The sequence below is a fragment of the Balearica regulorum genome, chromosome 12 (genome assembly GCF_011004875.1).
Source record: "Balearica regulorum gibbericeps isolate bBalReg1 chromosome 12, bBalReg1.pri, whole genome shotgun sequence".
Taxonomy (NCBI): domain Eukaryota; kingdom Metazoa; phylum Chordata; class Aves; order Gruiformes; family Gruidae; genus Balearica; species Balearica regulorum.
This window is the reverse complement of record NC_046195.1, coordinates 23,677,987-23,692,478: the sequence shown is the minus strand read 5'-3', so window position 1 is coordinate 23,692,478 and position 14,492 is coordinate 23,677,987. Positions and strand designations below refer to the sequence as shown.

Genomic DNA, 14,492 nt, shown 5'->3' with positions numbered 1-14,492 from the left:
GGGGGGGTTGGGGGGTGTCTGCCTGCCGGGGGGGGCGGGGGGGGCGGGGGGGGGAGCACGCAGGGCACACGCGAGGTCGCACGTGGCCGGTGCCGGCACCTCCGGGCCACAGGGCGGCGCTGGAGGCTCTGTCTCGCCCCGCCCCTTCCGCCACCGCCCCTGTCACGTGACACGGGCGGTGGCGTCCGGGTTCCCCTGGCGATCGGCGGTGACGTCAGGGGCGCGGCCAGAGAGGCGCCATGGAGGAGGCGGTGAGCGGGCGCCGGCGGGGCCGGGGGCCCAGGGCGGTGGGGGCCGGGGCCGGGGCCGGGGGCGGCGGGGTCCCATCCCAGGGGCCCTGTCCTGGGGGGCTCCGGGCCCTGCCCGTCCCCGGCGCGCGTGTCCCAGCCGGTGTCCGTCGGCAGGTGACGGCGGCGCAGCTGCGCCAGCGGGGCAACGCGCTCTTCCAGGCGGGGGACCACGCCGCGGCCCTCGCTGCCTACACGCAGGCGCTGAGCCTCTGCGACGCCGGGCCGGAGCGAGCCGTGCTGCACCGCAACCGGGCCGCCTGCTACCTGAAGCTGGTGAGTGGGGCGGGTGCGTCACCGCGGGCCGGCAGGAACCTGCCCGGCCGCCCCGGCCGCTCCGCCTTCGGCAGCTGCACGCCTGCGCCGGGAGGCCTCTCGGTCCCCGGGCGGGACACTGCCTGGGGTTTCCTCCTCTCGCCCTGGCCCTGCCCGCTGTGCCGAGCTGCCCCGCGTCCCGGGTGGGCTGTCAGGGCCTGGGCAGGGCACTCCCGTCCGTGTCTAGGCTGTGCGAATGCTCTGGGGCTGTTCCCCCGGCGGTCGCGAGGTCTCTGATGTCCCGCTGTGGAACTGTCTGTGAGCGAGGGGGAACACCAGGTGCTTCAGGGCTCGGGTAGGCCGGGAGCACTTGAAGAGCATCAGGGGGCCCTAGAACTCCTCAGGGACCCCACGACGGTTGCGTTCTGGGAAGGACGGGCTGTCCTGCTGGGCTGGCTCACTGTCTTCGCTGACGCTGTTCCCATCCTCAAACCCCGCAGTCCTTTCCCTGCTCTCCTCTCTAAAGTGGCGGGTTTTGCCTCACCTGCAGAAGGCTGGGCTGAGCGGGGTCTGCACGGGCAGCGCATCAGGCATTTCCCTCTCACCAATTCTCTCTCTCTGCAGGAAGATTACACCAAGGCAGAGGCTGATGCATCTAAAGGTACTGTCAGTGGTGGCTGGCAGGGGACCAGCCTCTGCGCGCTGCCCGTCCGGGCAGACCGGAGCAGTCCAGGGGCTTTGTGATAGATCCCCTGCTCATCCACAGCTATTGAAGCCGATGGCCGGGACATGAAGGCACTGTTCCGCCGGAGCCAGGCGCTGCAGAAGCTGGGCCGTCTGGACCAGGCTGTCAGTGACCTGCAGCGGTGCGTGAGCCTGGAGCCCAAGAACAAGGCCTTCCAGGAGGCCCTACGCACCCTGGGGAGCAGCATGCACGAGAAGGTGAGCAGGGAGGCAGCCTGTGGGGCGGGGGCTGCTGTGGGCCCCTGTGGATGTGGCAGGCTCACGAAAGGGGTGAGGGCTGAGCTCTCTTTCTGCTCTGTCTCAGATGAAGACCATGTCCTGCACAGACTCAAAGGTGCAGCAGATGTTCCAGATCTTGCTGGATCCTGAGGAAGAGGATGCGGACAAGAAGCAAAAGGTCTGAGCTCTGGGGAGTGGCAGGCAATGCGGCTTGGCTGGAAGGCAAGGTGGGGAGGAATGGTCAACACTGCTGGCTGAACAGTGCTGGCTGGGGGAGGCCGGGCTTCCCGCCAGCAGAATGTGCTCTCTGCAGATTGGGGGTAGAAGGCAGGTGCCTGCGGATATGCTGGCTGCCCAGCCGGCTCCCACTGCACACGGTGGGCTGCGTTCTGGTGGGCAGGTGACCCAGACGCAATTCTCCGTTCCCAGGCTGCACAGAACCTGATTGTGCTGGCACGAGAGGAGGCCGGAGCAGAAAAAATCTTCCAAAGTGATGGTGTGCGGCTGCTGATGCAGCTGCTCGACACGGCCAAGGCTGACCTGATGCTGGCGGCCCTGCGCACCCTGGTGGGGCTGTGCTCCGGGCACCGCTCCCGGGTAGGTCCCCCGTAGCCCAGTTCTCGCGCGTGACAGGGCCTGGCTCAGGAGAAATCGATGTTGGGGAGGCTATGAAGCCTTGTTGGGCAGGGGAGTGTCGCTGGCCTCTGCCTGCGGCTGGCTGCAGCCTTGCTGAGCAGAGTTGCTCTGAGCTGTCACCTGCTAGGCCTGAGTTTGTGAGAGCCTTGTCGTGACAGGGAACCATCCTGATGAGGCGCTGGGAAGAGCCAAGGCTTCCCCGAAGTCTCCAGCAGACAGTTGTGCTTGTACCTGCAGACCATGGCCATCCTGGCAGAGCTGGGGGCCCCTCGACTCTCGGCAGTGCTGGGCGTGGACCACGAGCAGGTTTCCCTGGCTGCCTGCAACCTGCTGCACGTGATGTTCGATTCCCTGAAGGAGGGGCTGCAGAAGGACTTCCGTGGCAAGGAGGATGCGGTGGTGCTGGGTGAGTGCCTGCTGCCCCGGCTGGTTGCCGTGGGGTGGGCAGAGCGCCCTGAGGGAGTGCTGAGCTGCAGCAAGTTCTCCCACTGCCTGCCCTGTCGCTGCTGCCTGCCGCAGAGCTAGGGCTCCGGCCCGGGGTTAATACGAGGTTGAGCGGGGAGGCAGGAACCCCTGGTCATGGCAGCGTCTCCTGCCAGCCTTACCACGGCAGGGGTGAGGCCTGTGCTTGGGGTGCTGACTGCTGGGCATCATCTCTTCTGGAAGATTCCTCCAAGGACCTGAAACTGCTGATCAAGCACCTGCTGGAGCTGCTAGCGCTGGAGGGGGCCTCTGCGCACGGCCGTGACAATGCCCTCAACCTGCTCATCAAGGTGGTGCCCAGGAAGTCACCGAAGGAGACCAACAACAGCATGAGCCTCTGGGTGATTGACCAGGGTGAGCCAAATAGCCCAAACAACCTGCGGCGTCCTGCTGGGGCATCACACCCCTCTGCCTGGGGTGCCACGTGCCTTGGCTCTGCCTGCGCACCCTCCTTTGCTCCTCGCTGGATGTCTACATCTTGTTAGGCCTGAAGAAGATCCTGGAGGTGGGAAGTACGGTGTGCGGTGCCCTGGGCAGCCTGCCCGTGACGGAGAATAGCCGGATGAGCGCCTCGGTTCTGCTGAGCAAGCTTTACGACGACCTGAAATGCGATGCTGAGAGGGAGAACTTCCACCACTTGTGTGAGGACTACGTGAGGTGAGCCTGGGCGTCCCTGAGAGTGGAGGGGGGATTCAGCCTCGTACAGCCAGCAGCCTTCTGGCGAGGTAGCACCACCCCTGTCCCCAGACCTTTTTGGCTCTTAGCGACAAAAGCAGATTGTAGACCCTCTAGAGACCTGCTGTGCTGGGGTTCAGCAGGCAGGGCTGTGCGTGGCTGCAGGTAGTGGGTGGGATCAGCCTTACCCTTCCTGGTGGTCTTCCCTTGCAGGAGCTGGTTCGAGGGGCACGAGCTGGCTGGGAAGCTGCGGGCCATCCAGGCGGTGTCATGCCTGCTGCAGGGCCCCTCGGACGCTGGGAACAGGGTGCTGGAGCTGGAGGGGATCATGGACAGCGTGCTGTCTCTCTGCGCCTCCGTCTGCGAGGCCCACCAGCTGGTAGCAGTGGAGGCGCTGATCCACGCTGCCGACAAGGCCAAGCGCGCGTCCTTCATCACCGCCAACGGCGTCAGCCTGCTCAAGGAGATCTACAAGCACAGCGAGAGGGACAGCATCCGCATCCGGGCGCTGGTGGTGAGTGCACCGGGACGGGAGGAGCAGATGCGCCAAGCCCTTGGGTGGTGCTGGGTGGGCTGTGACCACAGGGCCCGTGGGTGCCCTCCCTGCTGGGGGGCTCTCGGAGGCACATTGGGGTGACCATGGCCATCCATGCTCTGATGCTCTGCTCCTGGCTGCAGGGGCTCTGCAAGCTGGGGTCCGCCGGAGGCACTGACTTCAGCATGAAGCAGTTTGCCGAGGGCTCCACAATGAAATTGGCCAAGCAGTGCCGCAAGTAAGTGCCGCTGCGTGTGGGGTGGGGGAACGGGCAGGGAGCCCCCAGCCCGGGCTCACGGGGCCCCTCTCCCAGGTGGCTCTGCAACGAGATGATCGACGCGGGCACGCGGCGCTGGGCGGTGGAGGGCCTGGCCTACCTCACCTTCGATGCGGATGTCAAGGAGGAGTTTGTGGAGGACAAGGCAGCGATGCAGGCTATGTTCCACCTGGCCAAGGTGCGTGCTGAGCGCTGTGGCGGGGGCCTGGGTGCTGGGCACCCTGGTGCTGGGGAAAGGTGCCGGAGGGGGTCACGGGGCTCACGCTGTGGGGCTGGGGTGTGTGCAAGGAGGCCAGTGCTGCTGCGTGGGCTCGAGCCCTGGCCTGTCTTCTCCATCGTGGGCGTGATGGATCCCGTTATCGCTGCAGTCAGAGGACAGGAGCGTACTCTATGCGGTCGCCTCCACACTAGTGAACTGCACCAACAGCTATGACCATGAGGAGCCGGACCCCCAGATGCTGGAGCTGGCCAAGTACGCCAAGCAGCACATTCCAGAGCAGCACCCCAAGGTGAGCAGGGCACGGCCCTTCTCAGGAGCTGCCGGGAGCCCTGGCCCTGGAAGAGAGCACATGGGTGGGCAGAGCCCGGGGTCCTAAGTGGGGACAGGGTGTCCTCGAGGCCTTCAGGGGCGAGGTTGGAGGCTGTGCAGCGGGTGGCGGCAGGCTGGGGCCACCGAGCCGAGCGGTGACCCTGCCTCTGGCACAGGACAAGCCAGACTTTGTGAAGCGCCGGGTGCGGAAGCTGCTGACGGCTGGTGTGGTGTCAGCTCTGGCCTGCATGGTGAAGAGCGAGAACCCAGCACTCACCAACTCCTGCCGGGAGCTGATCTCCAGGTACGCGTGTGCAGGAGGGGTGGCAGAGAGGGAGCCGGGTTCTGAGGCTGCCGGCATCCTGCCGGCGTCCTGCTGGCATCCTGCAGCGATGAATGCAAGCTCCAAAGAGGAGAAAGGGGGTGTCTGGGAGTCTGGCGTAGCCTGGGCCTGCTGCCGGCGTCTGGGCGCTGTTGGGACCCACTGTGGCAGGTCCCTGACTCCAGCGGCTCCCACTTTGTCCCCAGGGTGTTCCTGGCGCTGGTGGAGGAGGCAGAGGACCGGGGCAGTGTGGTTGCGCAGGGAGGAGGCAAGGTGAGGGGACAGGCCCTGCTGTGCTGCTGGCCTGTGCCACGCAGTGGGGCTCTGGGGGTGGCTGGGGCTCGGGGGGGTGGCTGTGGTTTGGCAGGGGACCCCACTGGTTCCCTCCCACATGAGACTTGGGGCCGCTGGGGCCTGGCTGCAGGACTGGCTGCTGTGTCTCTTCCCGCAGGCTCTCATCCCGCTGTCCCTGGAGGGCACTGAGGTGGGGCAGACCAAGGCAGCTCAGGCCCTGGCAAAGATCACCATCACCTCCAACCCGGAGATGGCATTCCCTGGAGAGCGGGTGAATGTTGCCGCTGTGGGGATGGGTCTGCTGCGCAGGGGCCCTGTGTGGGCAGTTGGGGATGTGCAGGGGTTCATGTGGGAGCAGCAGTGGGGATGGAGACGTGGCAGGGACTCGCCACCCTGTGTGCGCCACAGGGTGCAGAGTCCCTGCCCCTTGCTCAGGGTTCGAGCCCTGCACCGCTGCCCCACAGATCTACGAGGTGGTCCGGCCCCTGGTAAGCCTTCTGCACCTTCAGCGCACAGGCCTGGAGAACTTTGAGGGGCTGATGGCGTTAACCAACCTGGCTGGCATCAGCGAGAGGCTGCGGTAGGGACGCTGGGGCCAGCGCGGAGCTGGGCTGGGCTGGGGGCGAGAGAGGGGGCCCGTCCCTGCCTGGCCCGGAGGTGTGCTGCCCTGGGCAGTGAGCGCTAACGCACATCCCGCCGCAGGCAGAAGATCCTGAAGGAGAAGGCTGTGCCCATGATCGAGGGGTACATGTTTGAGGAGCACGAGCTGATCCGGCTGGCTGCGACGGAGTGCATGTGCAACATGGCCATGAGCAAGGAGGTGAGCGGGGGGCTGGGGCGGGCTGGGCGTCTGCGCTGGGCTCCTGGCCACCCGCACTCCCCCACCCTCCTCTTCCTCTGCAGGTGCAGGAGCTGTTCCTGGCTGAGGGCAGCGACCGTCTGAAGCTGATGGTCCTGTACAGCGGGGAGGAAGATGAGAAGCTGCGGCGGGCAGCCTCAGGGACCCTGGCCATGCTGACCGCCCTGCACCCCCCCATCTGCAAGCGGATCCCCCAGGTGGTGAGTGCCCAGCTGTTGGGTGGGGGCATCCGGGACCCCCTGGGAGAGCACCCAGTGCTATTTCCTCCCCTGGTGTCCTGGAGCTGTGTCCCGGTGCTGGCCCCAGGAGATGGAGTGACTTGGCCTGACTGGGCTGGGGGTGTCGGGGGCCATCAGGGCTGCAGGGAGCTGGCCCTGCTCTCACGGGCCCCCCTCCCCGTGCAGACGGTGCATTGGCTGGAGATCCTGCAGGCCTTGCTGCTGAGCCCCAGTGCCGAGCTGCAGCACCGCGGAGCTGTGGTGGTGATGAACATGATGGCGGCCGAGCGGGAGGTGGCGGAGCAGCTCATCGCCAGTGAGATGCTGGAGATCCTCTCGGTGCTCGCCAAGGACAAGGACAAGCCGCGCGTGGCACAGGCGGCCAAGGAGAGCCTGGCGCAGGCCGTGGCTTATGGCCTCATCAAGCCCAACCCTGGCCAGGAGTGATGGCCGGGCCGGGGGCTGCCCGCACACGCTGCTCCAGGCTGGCGCTCACTCGCTGCTCCGGGACGGCTGCCCCCGGCCGGGGTCCCGGCCGCCCACGGGGGCTGGCACGCTGCTGCCCTGGGGTCACGGCTGCGCTCAGGGTACCTGCCCGGTGCCCCGGGGAGAGGGGGAGGATGGGGCTCGCCGCCGCCTCTGCCACCATCTGCCTTAACCGGGAGGGCCGGCCCGGGGCCCTGCACGGCTGGGGCCCGGTACGGCGGCGGGCCCGCCCGGTGACACCGCACTAAAGCTGCTCTTGGACCACGGTCCCGCCTCTGTGTGTCCCTCCGTGCGCCGCGCCGCCCCCTCCCCAAGCACCGCCCGGTGCTCGCTCCTCCCGCCCGGTGCTCGCTCCTCCCGCCGGGGCCGCCCCGCCCCGCCCCGCCATGGCGGCCCCGCACCGCGCCTGGCTCGTCTTCGGCTTCAGCACCGAGGAGGCGGCGGGGGAGCCGGGGCCGGGCCCGGGCCCGCGGCGGCTGGAGTCGGGCCCCGAGGGGATCCGCCGCGTGTGGCCCGCCTGGAGCTACGTGGTCGTGGAGACCGGTGAGCGCCCCGCGGGTCCCTGTCCCTCCCCCTGCCGAGGTGCCGGTGCTGCCCTTTGCCGGCCTGGTGCCCGGTTCCCCCCTCCGCTCCCCCGGGACGGCGGGCCCCCGTTCCTCCCATTGCCCCCCAGTCCCCCCGGTCTGTCTCGCGCGCCCCGTCCCCTGACTCCAGACCCCCGGGCTCGACCCCCCCCCACCCCCCGCCGTGCTGGTCCTCCCGGGATGTCCCCGTCTTCCGGGATGCTCGTGTTCCCCCAGCGGTGCCGGTTCCCCTGGGACGTCCCCGTATCCCCTCCCACCCCCCCGCCCCCCCCGGGACGTCCCCGTCCCCTTCCCAGTCGTGTGTCCCCCCCTCCCCGCCAGTCTCCCCGGGATATCCCCGTCCCCCCGGGATGCTCGTGTTCCCCCAGCGGTGCCGGTTCCCCCGGGATGTCCCCGTGCCCCCCCCGCCCCCCAGTGCCGCTCTCCCCGGGACGTCCCCCAGCCCCGGGATGCTCCCTTCCCCGCGGCCGGGCGCTGACGGTCCCGGTGCGGCAGGCGCGGGGCTGGAGGTGCGGAGCGCGGGGCTGCGGCGGCGGCTGCCGGGCTGGGCCGAGGCGCTGCCCTCGGAGACGCACCTGGTGCTGCGGGGGGCGGCGGCGGCCCGGGCCTGGCCGCGGGCGGTGGCTCTGCGGGGAGCGCTGCGGGACGGGCCCGCCTGGAGCCGGGACCTGCCCCCGGGGCCCCGCCGCCCCCCGCCGCTGCCGCTGCTGCCCGGCGGCTTCGCCACGCCGCGGCCGCCGTTCTTCGCCGCGCTGCCCGGGGGGGTGCGGGCCCGCGGGCTGGCCCTGGGCTACGAGCACGTCCTGGCGCTGGGCGCCGCCGGGGAGACCTACGCCTGGGGCGGCGGCAGGTGAGCCCGGGGGGGCGAGGGGGGCCGGGGGTGCGGGGCTGTGAGGACGCAGACGCGGGGTGCCCGCCCCGCGAAAGGGCGAAGGGAGGGGGGGGGGCGCGGGGAGGTGGCATGGGGTGTACGGGGATGGGGGGTGTGGGGGCGCGGGAGGAGGGTGGCAGGAGGGCTGCGGACACGGAGGTGGTGCAGGGACGGGTGCCGAATGTGCTGGGGGGATGTGGAGGGAATGATGGGGGGGGGGGGCAAAAAGGATGCTGGGGAGGATGTGGGGATGCAGGAGAGACTGCTGGGGATGCCAATGAGAGGATGTCGGGGTGGGGGGTCACCTCTGGGTCCGAGCCCCCCCGTTAGCCTGCAGGCTTAAGAGAAACTGGTTCAAGTCTTTGTAGTGTCGATTGATTAGTCAACACAGTAAAATAATCTAATAAAATGATTACACAATCAGTAAACTAATTGACTAGTAAACACACCACTCATTACTTCATGATTCTGTTATTCTTCATGCTGTTGCACATAATTATCGAGCTACAATTAATAACTCTTAAGTAATCTTGATTACATACAACTGCTGTTGAGTTACAGCCTTCTTTCCCTCCGTGCTGCTGCACTGCCTGGAGTTAGGGTGCAAGTCTGTCCCTCCTTACCTCGTCACACTGCCTGGTGCTAGGGATGGGGGCGTGGGGGGGTTGTGGGGGCACGGGGTCTCGGGGAAGGGTAGGGGGGTGCAGCAGGGACAGAGGTATTGGGGTGCAAGCCCATCCCTCCTTACACTCCTGCATCACTTGGCGTTTCGGTGCGACTCCGTCCCTCTCGGCTCCCCCGCACTGCGTCTTCAGGCCACCTGTGTGATGGAGGGGCCAGCGGGTCATCCCCCGATGCTGTTCCCTATTGGTCCCAGTTTTGCTACTCGTACTCAAATTTGGCATTTCTCACACTATCACTGAGCGATCCCGGCCTCGTACGTTATTGCTGATGTACCCAGCGTGCTCGCCCTGACAGGCACTCCCAGCCCTCCCCCCCGCCCCGGTGCCTGCCTCCCCCGCTGACGGGATCTGGGTGAGATGTTGCAGTTCTCAGGGTACCCGGGCGCGTAACTCCCGTCCTGCTGCGCTGCTCCTGTGGTACCCGGCACTAAACGTGCAGGATGATAAAGTTCAGTTGTTACAGCACTATCAATACAACCACAGGACACAGTATCAAGCATAACACAGCCGTAGGTTTTGAGGCCTGTCCCATGCACCCGTTACACCAGTGATGCACTATCGGCAGTTCACGCAGTCCCCACTTACGAGGTTTTTATTCTCTAATGCACTTGTCAGGCCTGTCGGCTTCCTGGGCTCTCAGCTTCTCTCCGGGTGCGGCGGCGATGTCAGGATGTGTCACCCCATCGGGCCGGCCAGGTGCCCGGCTGAGGTTGTTGGTCCATCAGCTCAGCACAAACCTCTCCTTCCCGTGGGTGCGTGATGGCTGGGCACCGCGTCTGTGCCCTGTCTCATCCTTCACCCGGCTGCTTCACAGCAGTGCAAGGTTCAGCCTCCACAAAAAGACACCACAAAAGCACCAACCTGGCACCAAAGAGCAGTTTGTTTCTGAGACAGGGGTCAGTACCATCTGTCTGTTAACGCTTCAGTACAAGATCCCTCTGCTACAGCTCTGTAGGAGAGGAGTTAACCCCTTGGGAAACGTATCTAACCCCTGACTCCTCGTTTCGTTTGCCAGCAGTTGTACTTGGGTGCAATAAATACCAGCAGCATCATTCAGTTTAATCTCTTAAAGGTGTTTTATGTTAGTTTGGGAATTGCTTTAGCATGCAGTGCCCTGGCTGCCCCACATCCTGTACTGTTTTTCCCAGAAGACTGCTGAGGGCACGGCTCCAGGCTGTCCCTCCTCAGGTCACATAATTTCTACTGGTGCCTGCCAAGGGATTCCTGCTTCTCCCTTTGCTCCAAGGTCAAGGCACGGTTACACATTTGCCAGCACAAGGTGCTGGTTCCTACCCGTGCTGCCGTCTGCATCGCTCGTGCGCAGTGTTGCTGCCCTACAGCTGTGGCTGCTCCAGGTTCCTGCCCTGTCCAGAGCCATCGGTGGGCGAAATCCCCCGGGGCCACGGTACGTAGCGATGCAGCCTCCCAGGCCCAGCAAAGCTGCGCTGGAAGCCATGGGTCTCTAAAGCCCCGTTTGCCATAGAGTTCGTTTCTGGATGTAGCTGAGGCACCGCTGGGGCTTGTCGTGCGCTGATGCCTGCTAAATCTGTTGGGTTGTGGCCAAACATCCCCAGCACCACAGACAGATGTGCACGGGCACTGGTCAAACCTGACCAGTAACTATCAGTTGTTAATATCTGTGGAGTAGAAGGGATTACGTGTTCCTCTTTGCTACAAAAGACAAAACCACCAAAGACTGTCGGTCGTAGCCAGCAGAACTGTGTGACCTGGCCCATCGCCCTCCCTCGGCATTTCTGAGCTGCTCAGGAGTGTTTTGTTCCCCCCTCTCGGGTGTCTCGGCCAGCTGTTCCTGATAGCAAACATAAGACAGTTTAAATCTGCACTTCTTGTATTTGCAGACACGGCATTAGCTTGTCCTTTTTTTGCTATCCCTTCAGAGAAAAGGTTTCCAAACTTGTGAACATGTATTTTAGGATTAACCTTTCGGAAAGAGAGTCCAGCAAAGAGCTATGAGGGTGTTTAGGGGACTGGAGCGTCTCTCATGAAGAAAGGCTGAGAGAACTGGGTCTGTTTAGCCTGGAGAAAAGATTGAGAGGGGATCTGATCAATACTTATAAATAAAGGGCGAGTGTCAAGAGGATGGGGCCAGACTCTTCTCAGTGGTGCCCAGTGACAGGACAAGGGGCAACGGGCACAAACTGGAACACAGAAGGTTCCATCTCAGTATGAGGAAAAACGTCTTCGCTCTGAGGGTGACCGAGCACTGGAAGAACAGAGAGGTTGTGGAGTCTCCTTCTCTGGAGATACTCGAAACCCACCTTGGATGCAATCCAGTGCAGCCTCCTCTAGGTGAACCTGCTTTAGCAGGGGGGTTGGACCAGATGATCTCCAGAGGTCCCTTCCAACCCCCACCATTCTGTGATTCTGTGACAAACTGTGTGATTAAGCTTTGGTTATTCAACTCTGGTAACGTCCCAGCGCCTCGTCCAGCAGTGTCACAGCTCTTCTGCTAATGGCTGGTCGTTAGTCGCCCGCCCTGCTGAAGGCTTTGTAGCCCCTTTCTCACCACAGCCTGCAGCCCCTTTCCCTGCTGCTGCGACCCCTTCTCTGCCTGTCGGCTCTCCCAGCCGCTGCTCGGGACCCACAGCCGTGCTTGGGGCCAGCTGGGACCCAGCCCCATGCTCAGCCTCGCTGGGTGCATCTCTTCTCCATGGTCGTCTGTGGGTGACCCGTGAAGGAAAGCAAAAAGTCTTTGCAGTGTCGTTGCCTTAGTGCAGTTTCTGGCATCTTGTTTGGACACTTTGACGATCCCCAGGACTCATCTGCTCTGTGCGGCTGAGCTGTTTATTTTACCCTTGAAGTCCCTTCCAGCTCTTTCTGCTTCTGCAACAGCTTTGACAATTAAAGCCACTGGTGCTTTATATTCCACTTGCTGACCACCAACCCCCCTGCAGTGTGTAACATCCGTCGGGGTTATGGATCTGTGTGCTGGGCATCGTCCTCCCACCACCGCTCGGCTTTTCCCTGTTTCTGGACAGCTCTCCCTCTCAGCTGTGGCTTTTCCTTCAGCAGCTCGGGCTCAGCTGGCCTGACCGGTGCTTGGGGCTGCTCGTGCTCTTGGCGCTGCTGGCAGCACCCACGGAGGCACGGCTCACCCACGCAGGGAGGATTTCACACACCTCAGCGTGTGGGTCAGGATCCTGCCCTGCGTAGCCCACGCGGGCCGACCCTTTCGTGTGCTTGCCGTGTGAACCGTTCGTTGTGTCGGCTGGTGCCAGCCCCGGGATGAGCCCCAGCTTGTCCCCTCGTGGGATCTCCGCTTTCACTTTCAGGCCTGGGGCCTGATTGCCAGCACGGCGCTGTTGATTGCTAGCTCAGCAATTAGTTAGAAGATCAATGGATTAACTCGTAAACAAATACCTTTATTAATTCAGAGGTGTGTAATTCGCCGTACCATTGCACAGTAATTGCACGACATCACAGATTCTTGTCTCACACGTGCGGCTGCTACCGAATTACTGCCCTGCGTGCTGCAACCGCCCGCCCAGCCCACGGGGCACCAGGGCCCCCGAGCCCCCCCCCCAGCCTCCCACGCAGACTGGCACCAGGCCAGGGGCACCCTCTTTCCCCGGGGCTGGGCCCTGTGGCCCCACTGACACCCCCCCCGCCGCTGAGACACAGCCCTGACGGGGAGTCCTGGGTCGGGGTGGGCACGGGCAGCAGCACGGGCAGCAGCAGGCAGGAGGGGCTTGGGCAGGACCACGGGCTCATGGCAGGGCAGAGAGGCGCGGGAGGGCAGTGCGGTGCGGGAGGTGTCTGTCTGTCCATCCGTGTGTGTCTCCCCGCAGGCACGGGCAGCTCGGCCACGGGACCCTGGAGTCGGAGCTGCAGCCGCGGCTGGTGGAGGCATTGGCCGGCGTGCCGATGCAGGCGGTGGCGGCTGGCGGGTGGCATTCGGCCAGCGTTAGCGGTGAGGGGCCATGACGGGTGCAGGTGGTCGGGGCGGCGGGTGGCAGCGTACGGTTGTCCCACATCCCTGGTGCTGGGGGTGCCCGGTGCACGCACGGCAATGTGCTGTACACGGCCAGCGCTGGTATCCCCAGAGCACCCAGCCGCTGCTGCCACCGGGGGTTCAGGGCTGAGCTCTGCTCAGGGGCCAGCCCTGATGTGGTCACCCCCCCCCAGAGGCAGGAGACCTCTACGTGTGGGGCTGGAACGAGTCGGGCCAGCTGGCTCTGCCCTCCAAAGCGCTGGCGGAAGAGCGGGCACAGGACGAGGATGCAGGTGCGGATGCCGCTGGTCAGGCCGGGGGCGGTGGATGGTGCCAGGTCCCTGCACAGCCACAGGCAGCGCCGGCAGCTCAGTGCGGGGCTGGTGCGGTTCGAGCCTGCGGATGGTGCTGGCAGGGCCCGGTCGCACCCGGTCACTGAGGGTCAGCCCTTCCCCAGGGCACGCTGAGCTGACGCCCCGCCGGGAGCAGCCGGCTGCCGAGGATGCCGCGTTCATTTCCATCCAGGCGTTCCCGGCGTTGCTGGATCTGCCGCAGGACCTGGAGGTCAGCAAGGTCAGCTGCGGGTCCCGGCACACCGCCGTCGTCACACGTGAGTGCCTGGCTCTCACTTAGGGGGGTGGTTGTGGCGGGCGGCACCCCGGCTTTCGGTGGGGCTGGGGTGGCTGATGGGGGCTGCGGCTCACCAGGACCACGCGGGGCAGAGGCCGGCAGCCCCCCGTGCTGCAGTGCGGGCGCTGGCTGAGGGGTGCTGTTCCCTTTGCAGGAGGGGGTGAGCTCTACACCTGGGGCTGGGGTGAGTGACGGCGCAACACCCCCAGGAGCAGGTTTTGATTTCTGCTTCCTTACCCTCGGCTGTCGTGTATAATGAGTTACTTTATCACTGTGGGGTTTCACAGTACTTACCCGGGTTCCTGGCTGGGGCGGTTTGTGTGGGGTGCTCTCATGTTCCCTCTGTCCCCCCCCACGCCTGGGGAGCAGTCGCCCTGCGAGGGCAGAGCCCCCAGAGCCGCATCATGTCACAGCTGTGGTGTCTGCAGGTAAATACGGGCAGCTGGGGCACGAGGACAACACCAGCTCCGACCAGCCACGCCGCGTCGAGTACCTGGTGGCTGAGGGGCTGCGGGCAGAGGAGGTGGTGTGCGGGCCCTGGACCACCTACGTCTGCGTGCTGGAGCCCCAGAGCTCCCCCGCCACAGCTGCCTGCACTGAGGAAGACACAGGCACCACTCTGCCTTCGGAGATGGGGCAGGCAGCCCCCCAGGACAGGATCCCTCCGCGTTTAGCCACAGTGAACGCAGAGGCTGCAGCTGGGCTGGTGCCTGACCCTGCCCCGGCTGCAGCTACGCAAGTGCTAAACCCACCCAGGGAAGAGCCAAACACATTAATTACATCTGCTTTTCCATAACGGCTGTCGTGCTGCTTTGTGTTGTGTACAAAGGATGTTCCCAGCTTCCCCCACCCCAGCTTCAAGCCGTGCCAGACCCTCCTCCCTGCCCAGCCGAAGGCCACACGAGGGCAGCCATCGGTCACCGCGCAGACACACACACACACACACAGCGGCA

The 14,492-nt window shown here is 64.9% G+C and overlaps 2 protein-coding genes across 4 annotated transcripts; both read left to right on the top strand.

Moving 5' to 3' along the window:
- Positions 1-132: 132 nt before the first annotated feature.
- Positions 133-7,085, top strand: UNC45A (unc-45 myosin chaperone A). Of its 2 annotated transcripts, XM_075764456.1 has the most exons (20): positions 133-251; positions 405-563; positions 1,167-1,203; positions 1,309-1,484; positions 1,591-1,683; positions 1,935-2,102; positions 2,379-2,547; positions 2,808-2,978; positions 3,110-3,281; positions 3,513-3,813; positions 3,978-4,072; positions 4,148-4,289; positions 4,480-4,620; positions 4,817-4,944; positions 5,169-5,235; positions 5,414-5,527; positions 5,721-5,836; positions 5,959-6,076; positions 6,160-6,315; positions 6,520-7,085. In XM_075764456.1, the coding sequence occupies exons 1-20, from the start codon at positions 240-242 to the stop codon at positions 6,778-6,780; spliced, it is 2,796 nt and encodes a 931-aa protein (XP_075620571.1). In that variant the 5' UTR covers positions 133-239; the 3' UTR covers positions 6,781-7,085. The 2 variants fall into 2 exon arrangements, with proteins under 2 accessions (XP_075620571.1, XP_075620572.1); XM_075764457.1 differs by lacking the exons at positions 133-251; positions 405-563 and adding an exon at positions 667-881.
- An 86-nt stretch (positions 7,086-7,171) lies between these two features.
- On the top strand, positions 7,172-14,477 carry RCCD1 (RCC1 domain containing 1). Of its 2 annotated transcripts, none has more exons than XM_075764464.1 (7): positions 7,172-7,362; positions 7,899-8,253; positions 12,767-12,888; positions 13,104-13,202; positions 13,367-13,519; positions 13,694-13,723; positions 13,968-14,477. In XM_075764464.1, exons 1-7 carry the CDS (start codon positions 7,206-7,208, stop codon positions 14,333-14,335), a joined length of 1,284 nt encoding a protein of 427 aa, XP_075620579.1. In that variant the 5' UTR covers positions 7,172-7,205; the 3' UTR covers positions 14,336-14,477. The 2 variants fall into 2 exon arrangements, with proteins under 2 accessions (XP_075620579.1, XP_075620580.1); XM_075764465.1 differs by having other exon boundaries at positions 13,367-13,482; positions 13,968-14,335.
- Positions 14,478-14,492: the final 15 nt, after the last annotated feature.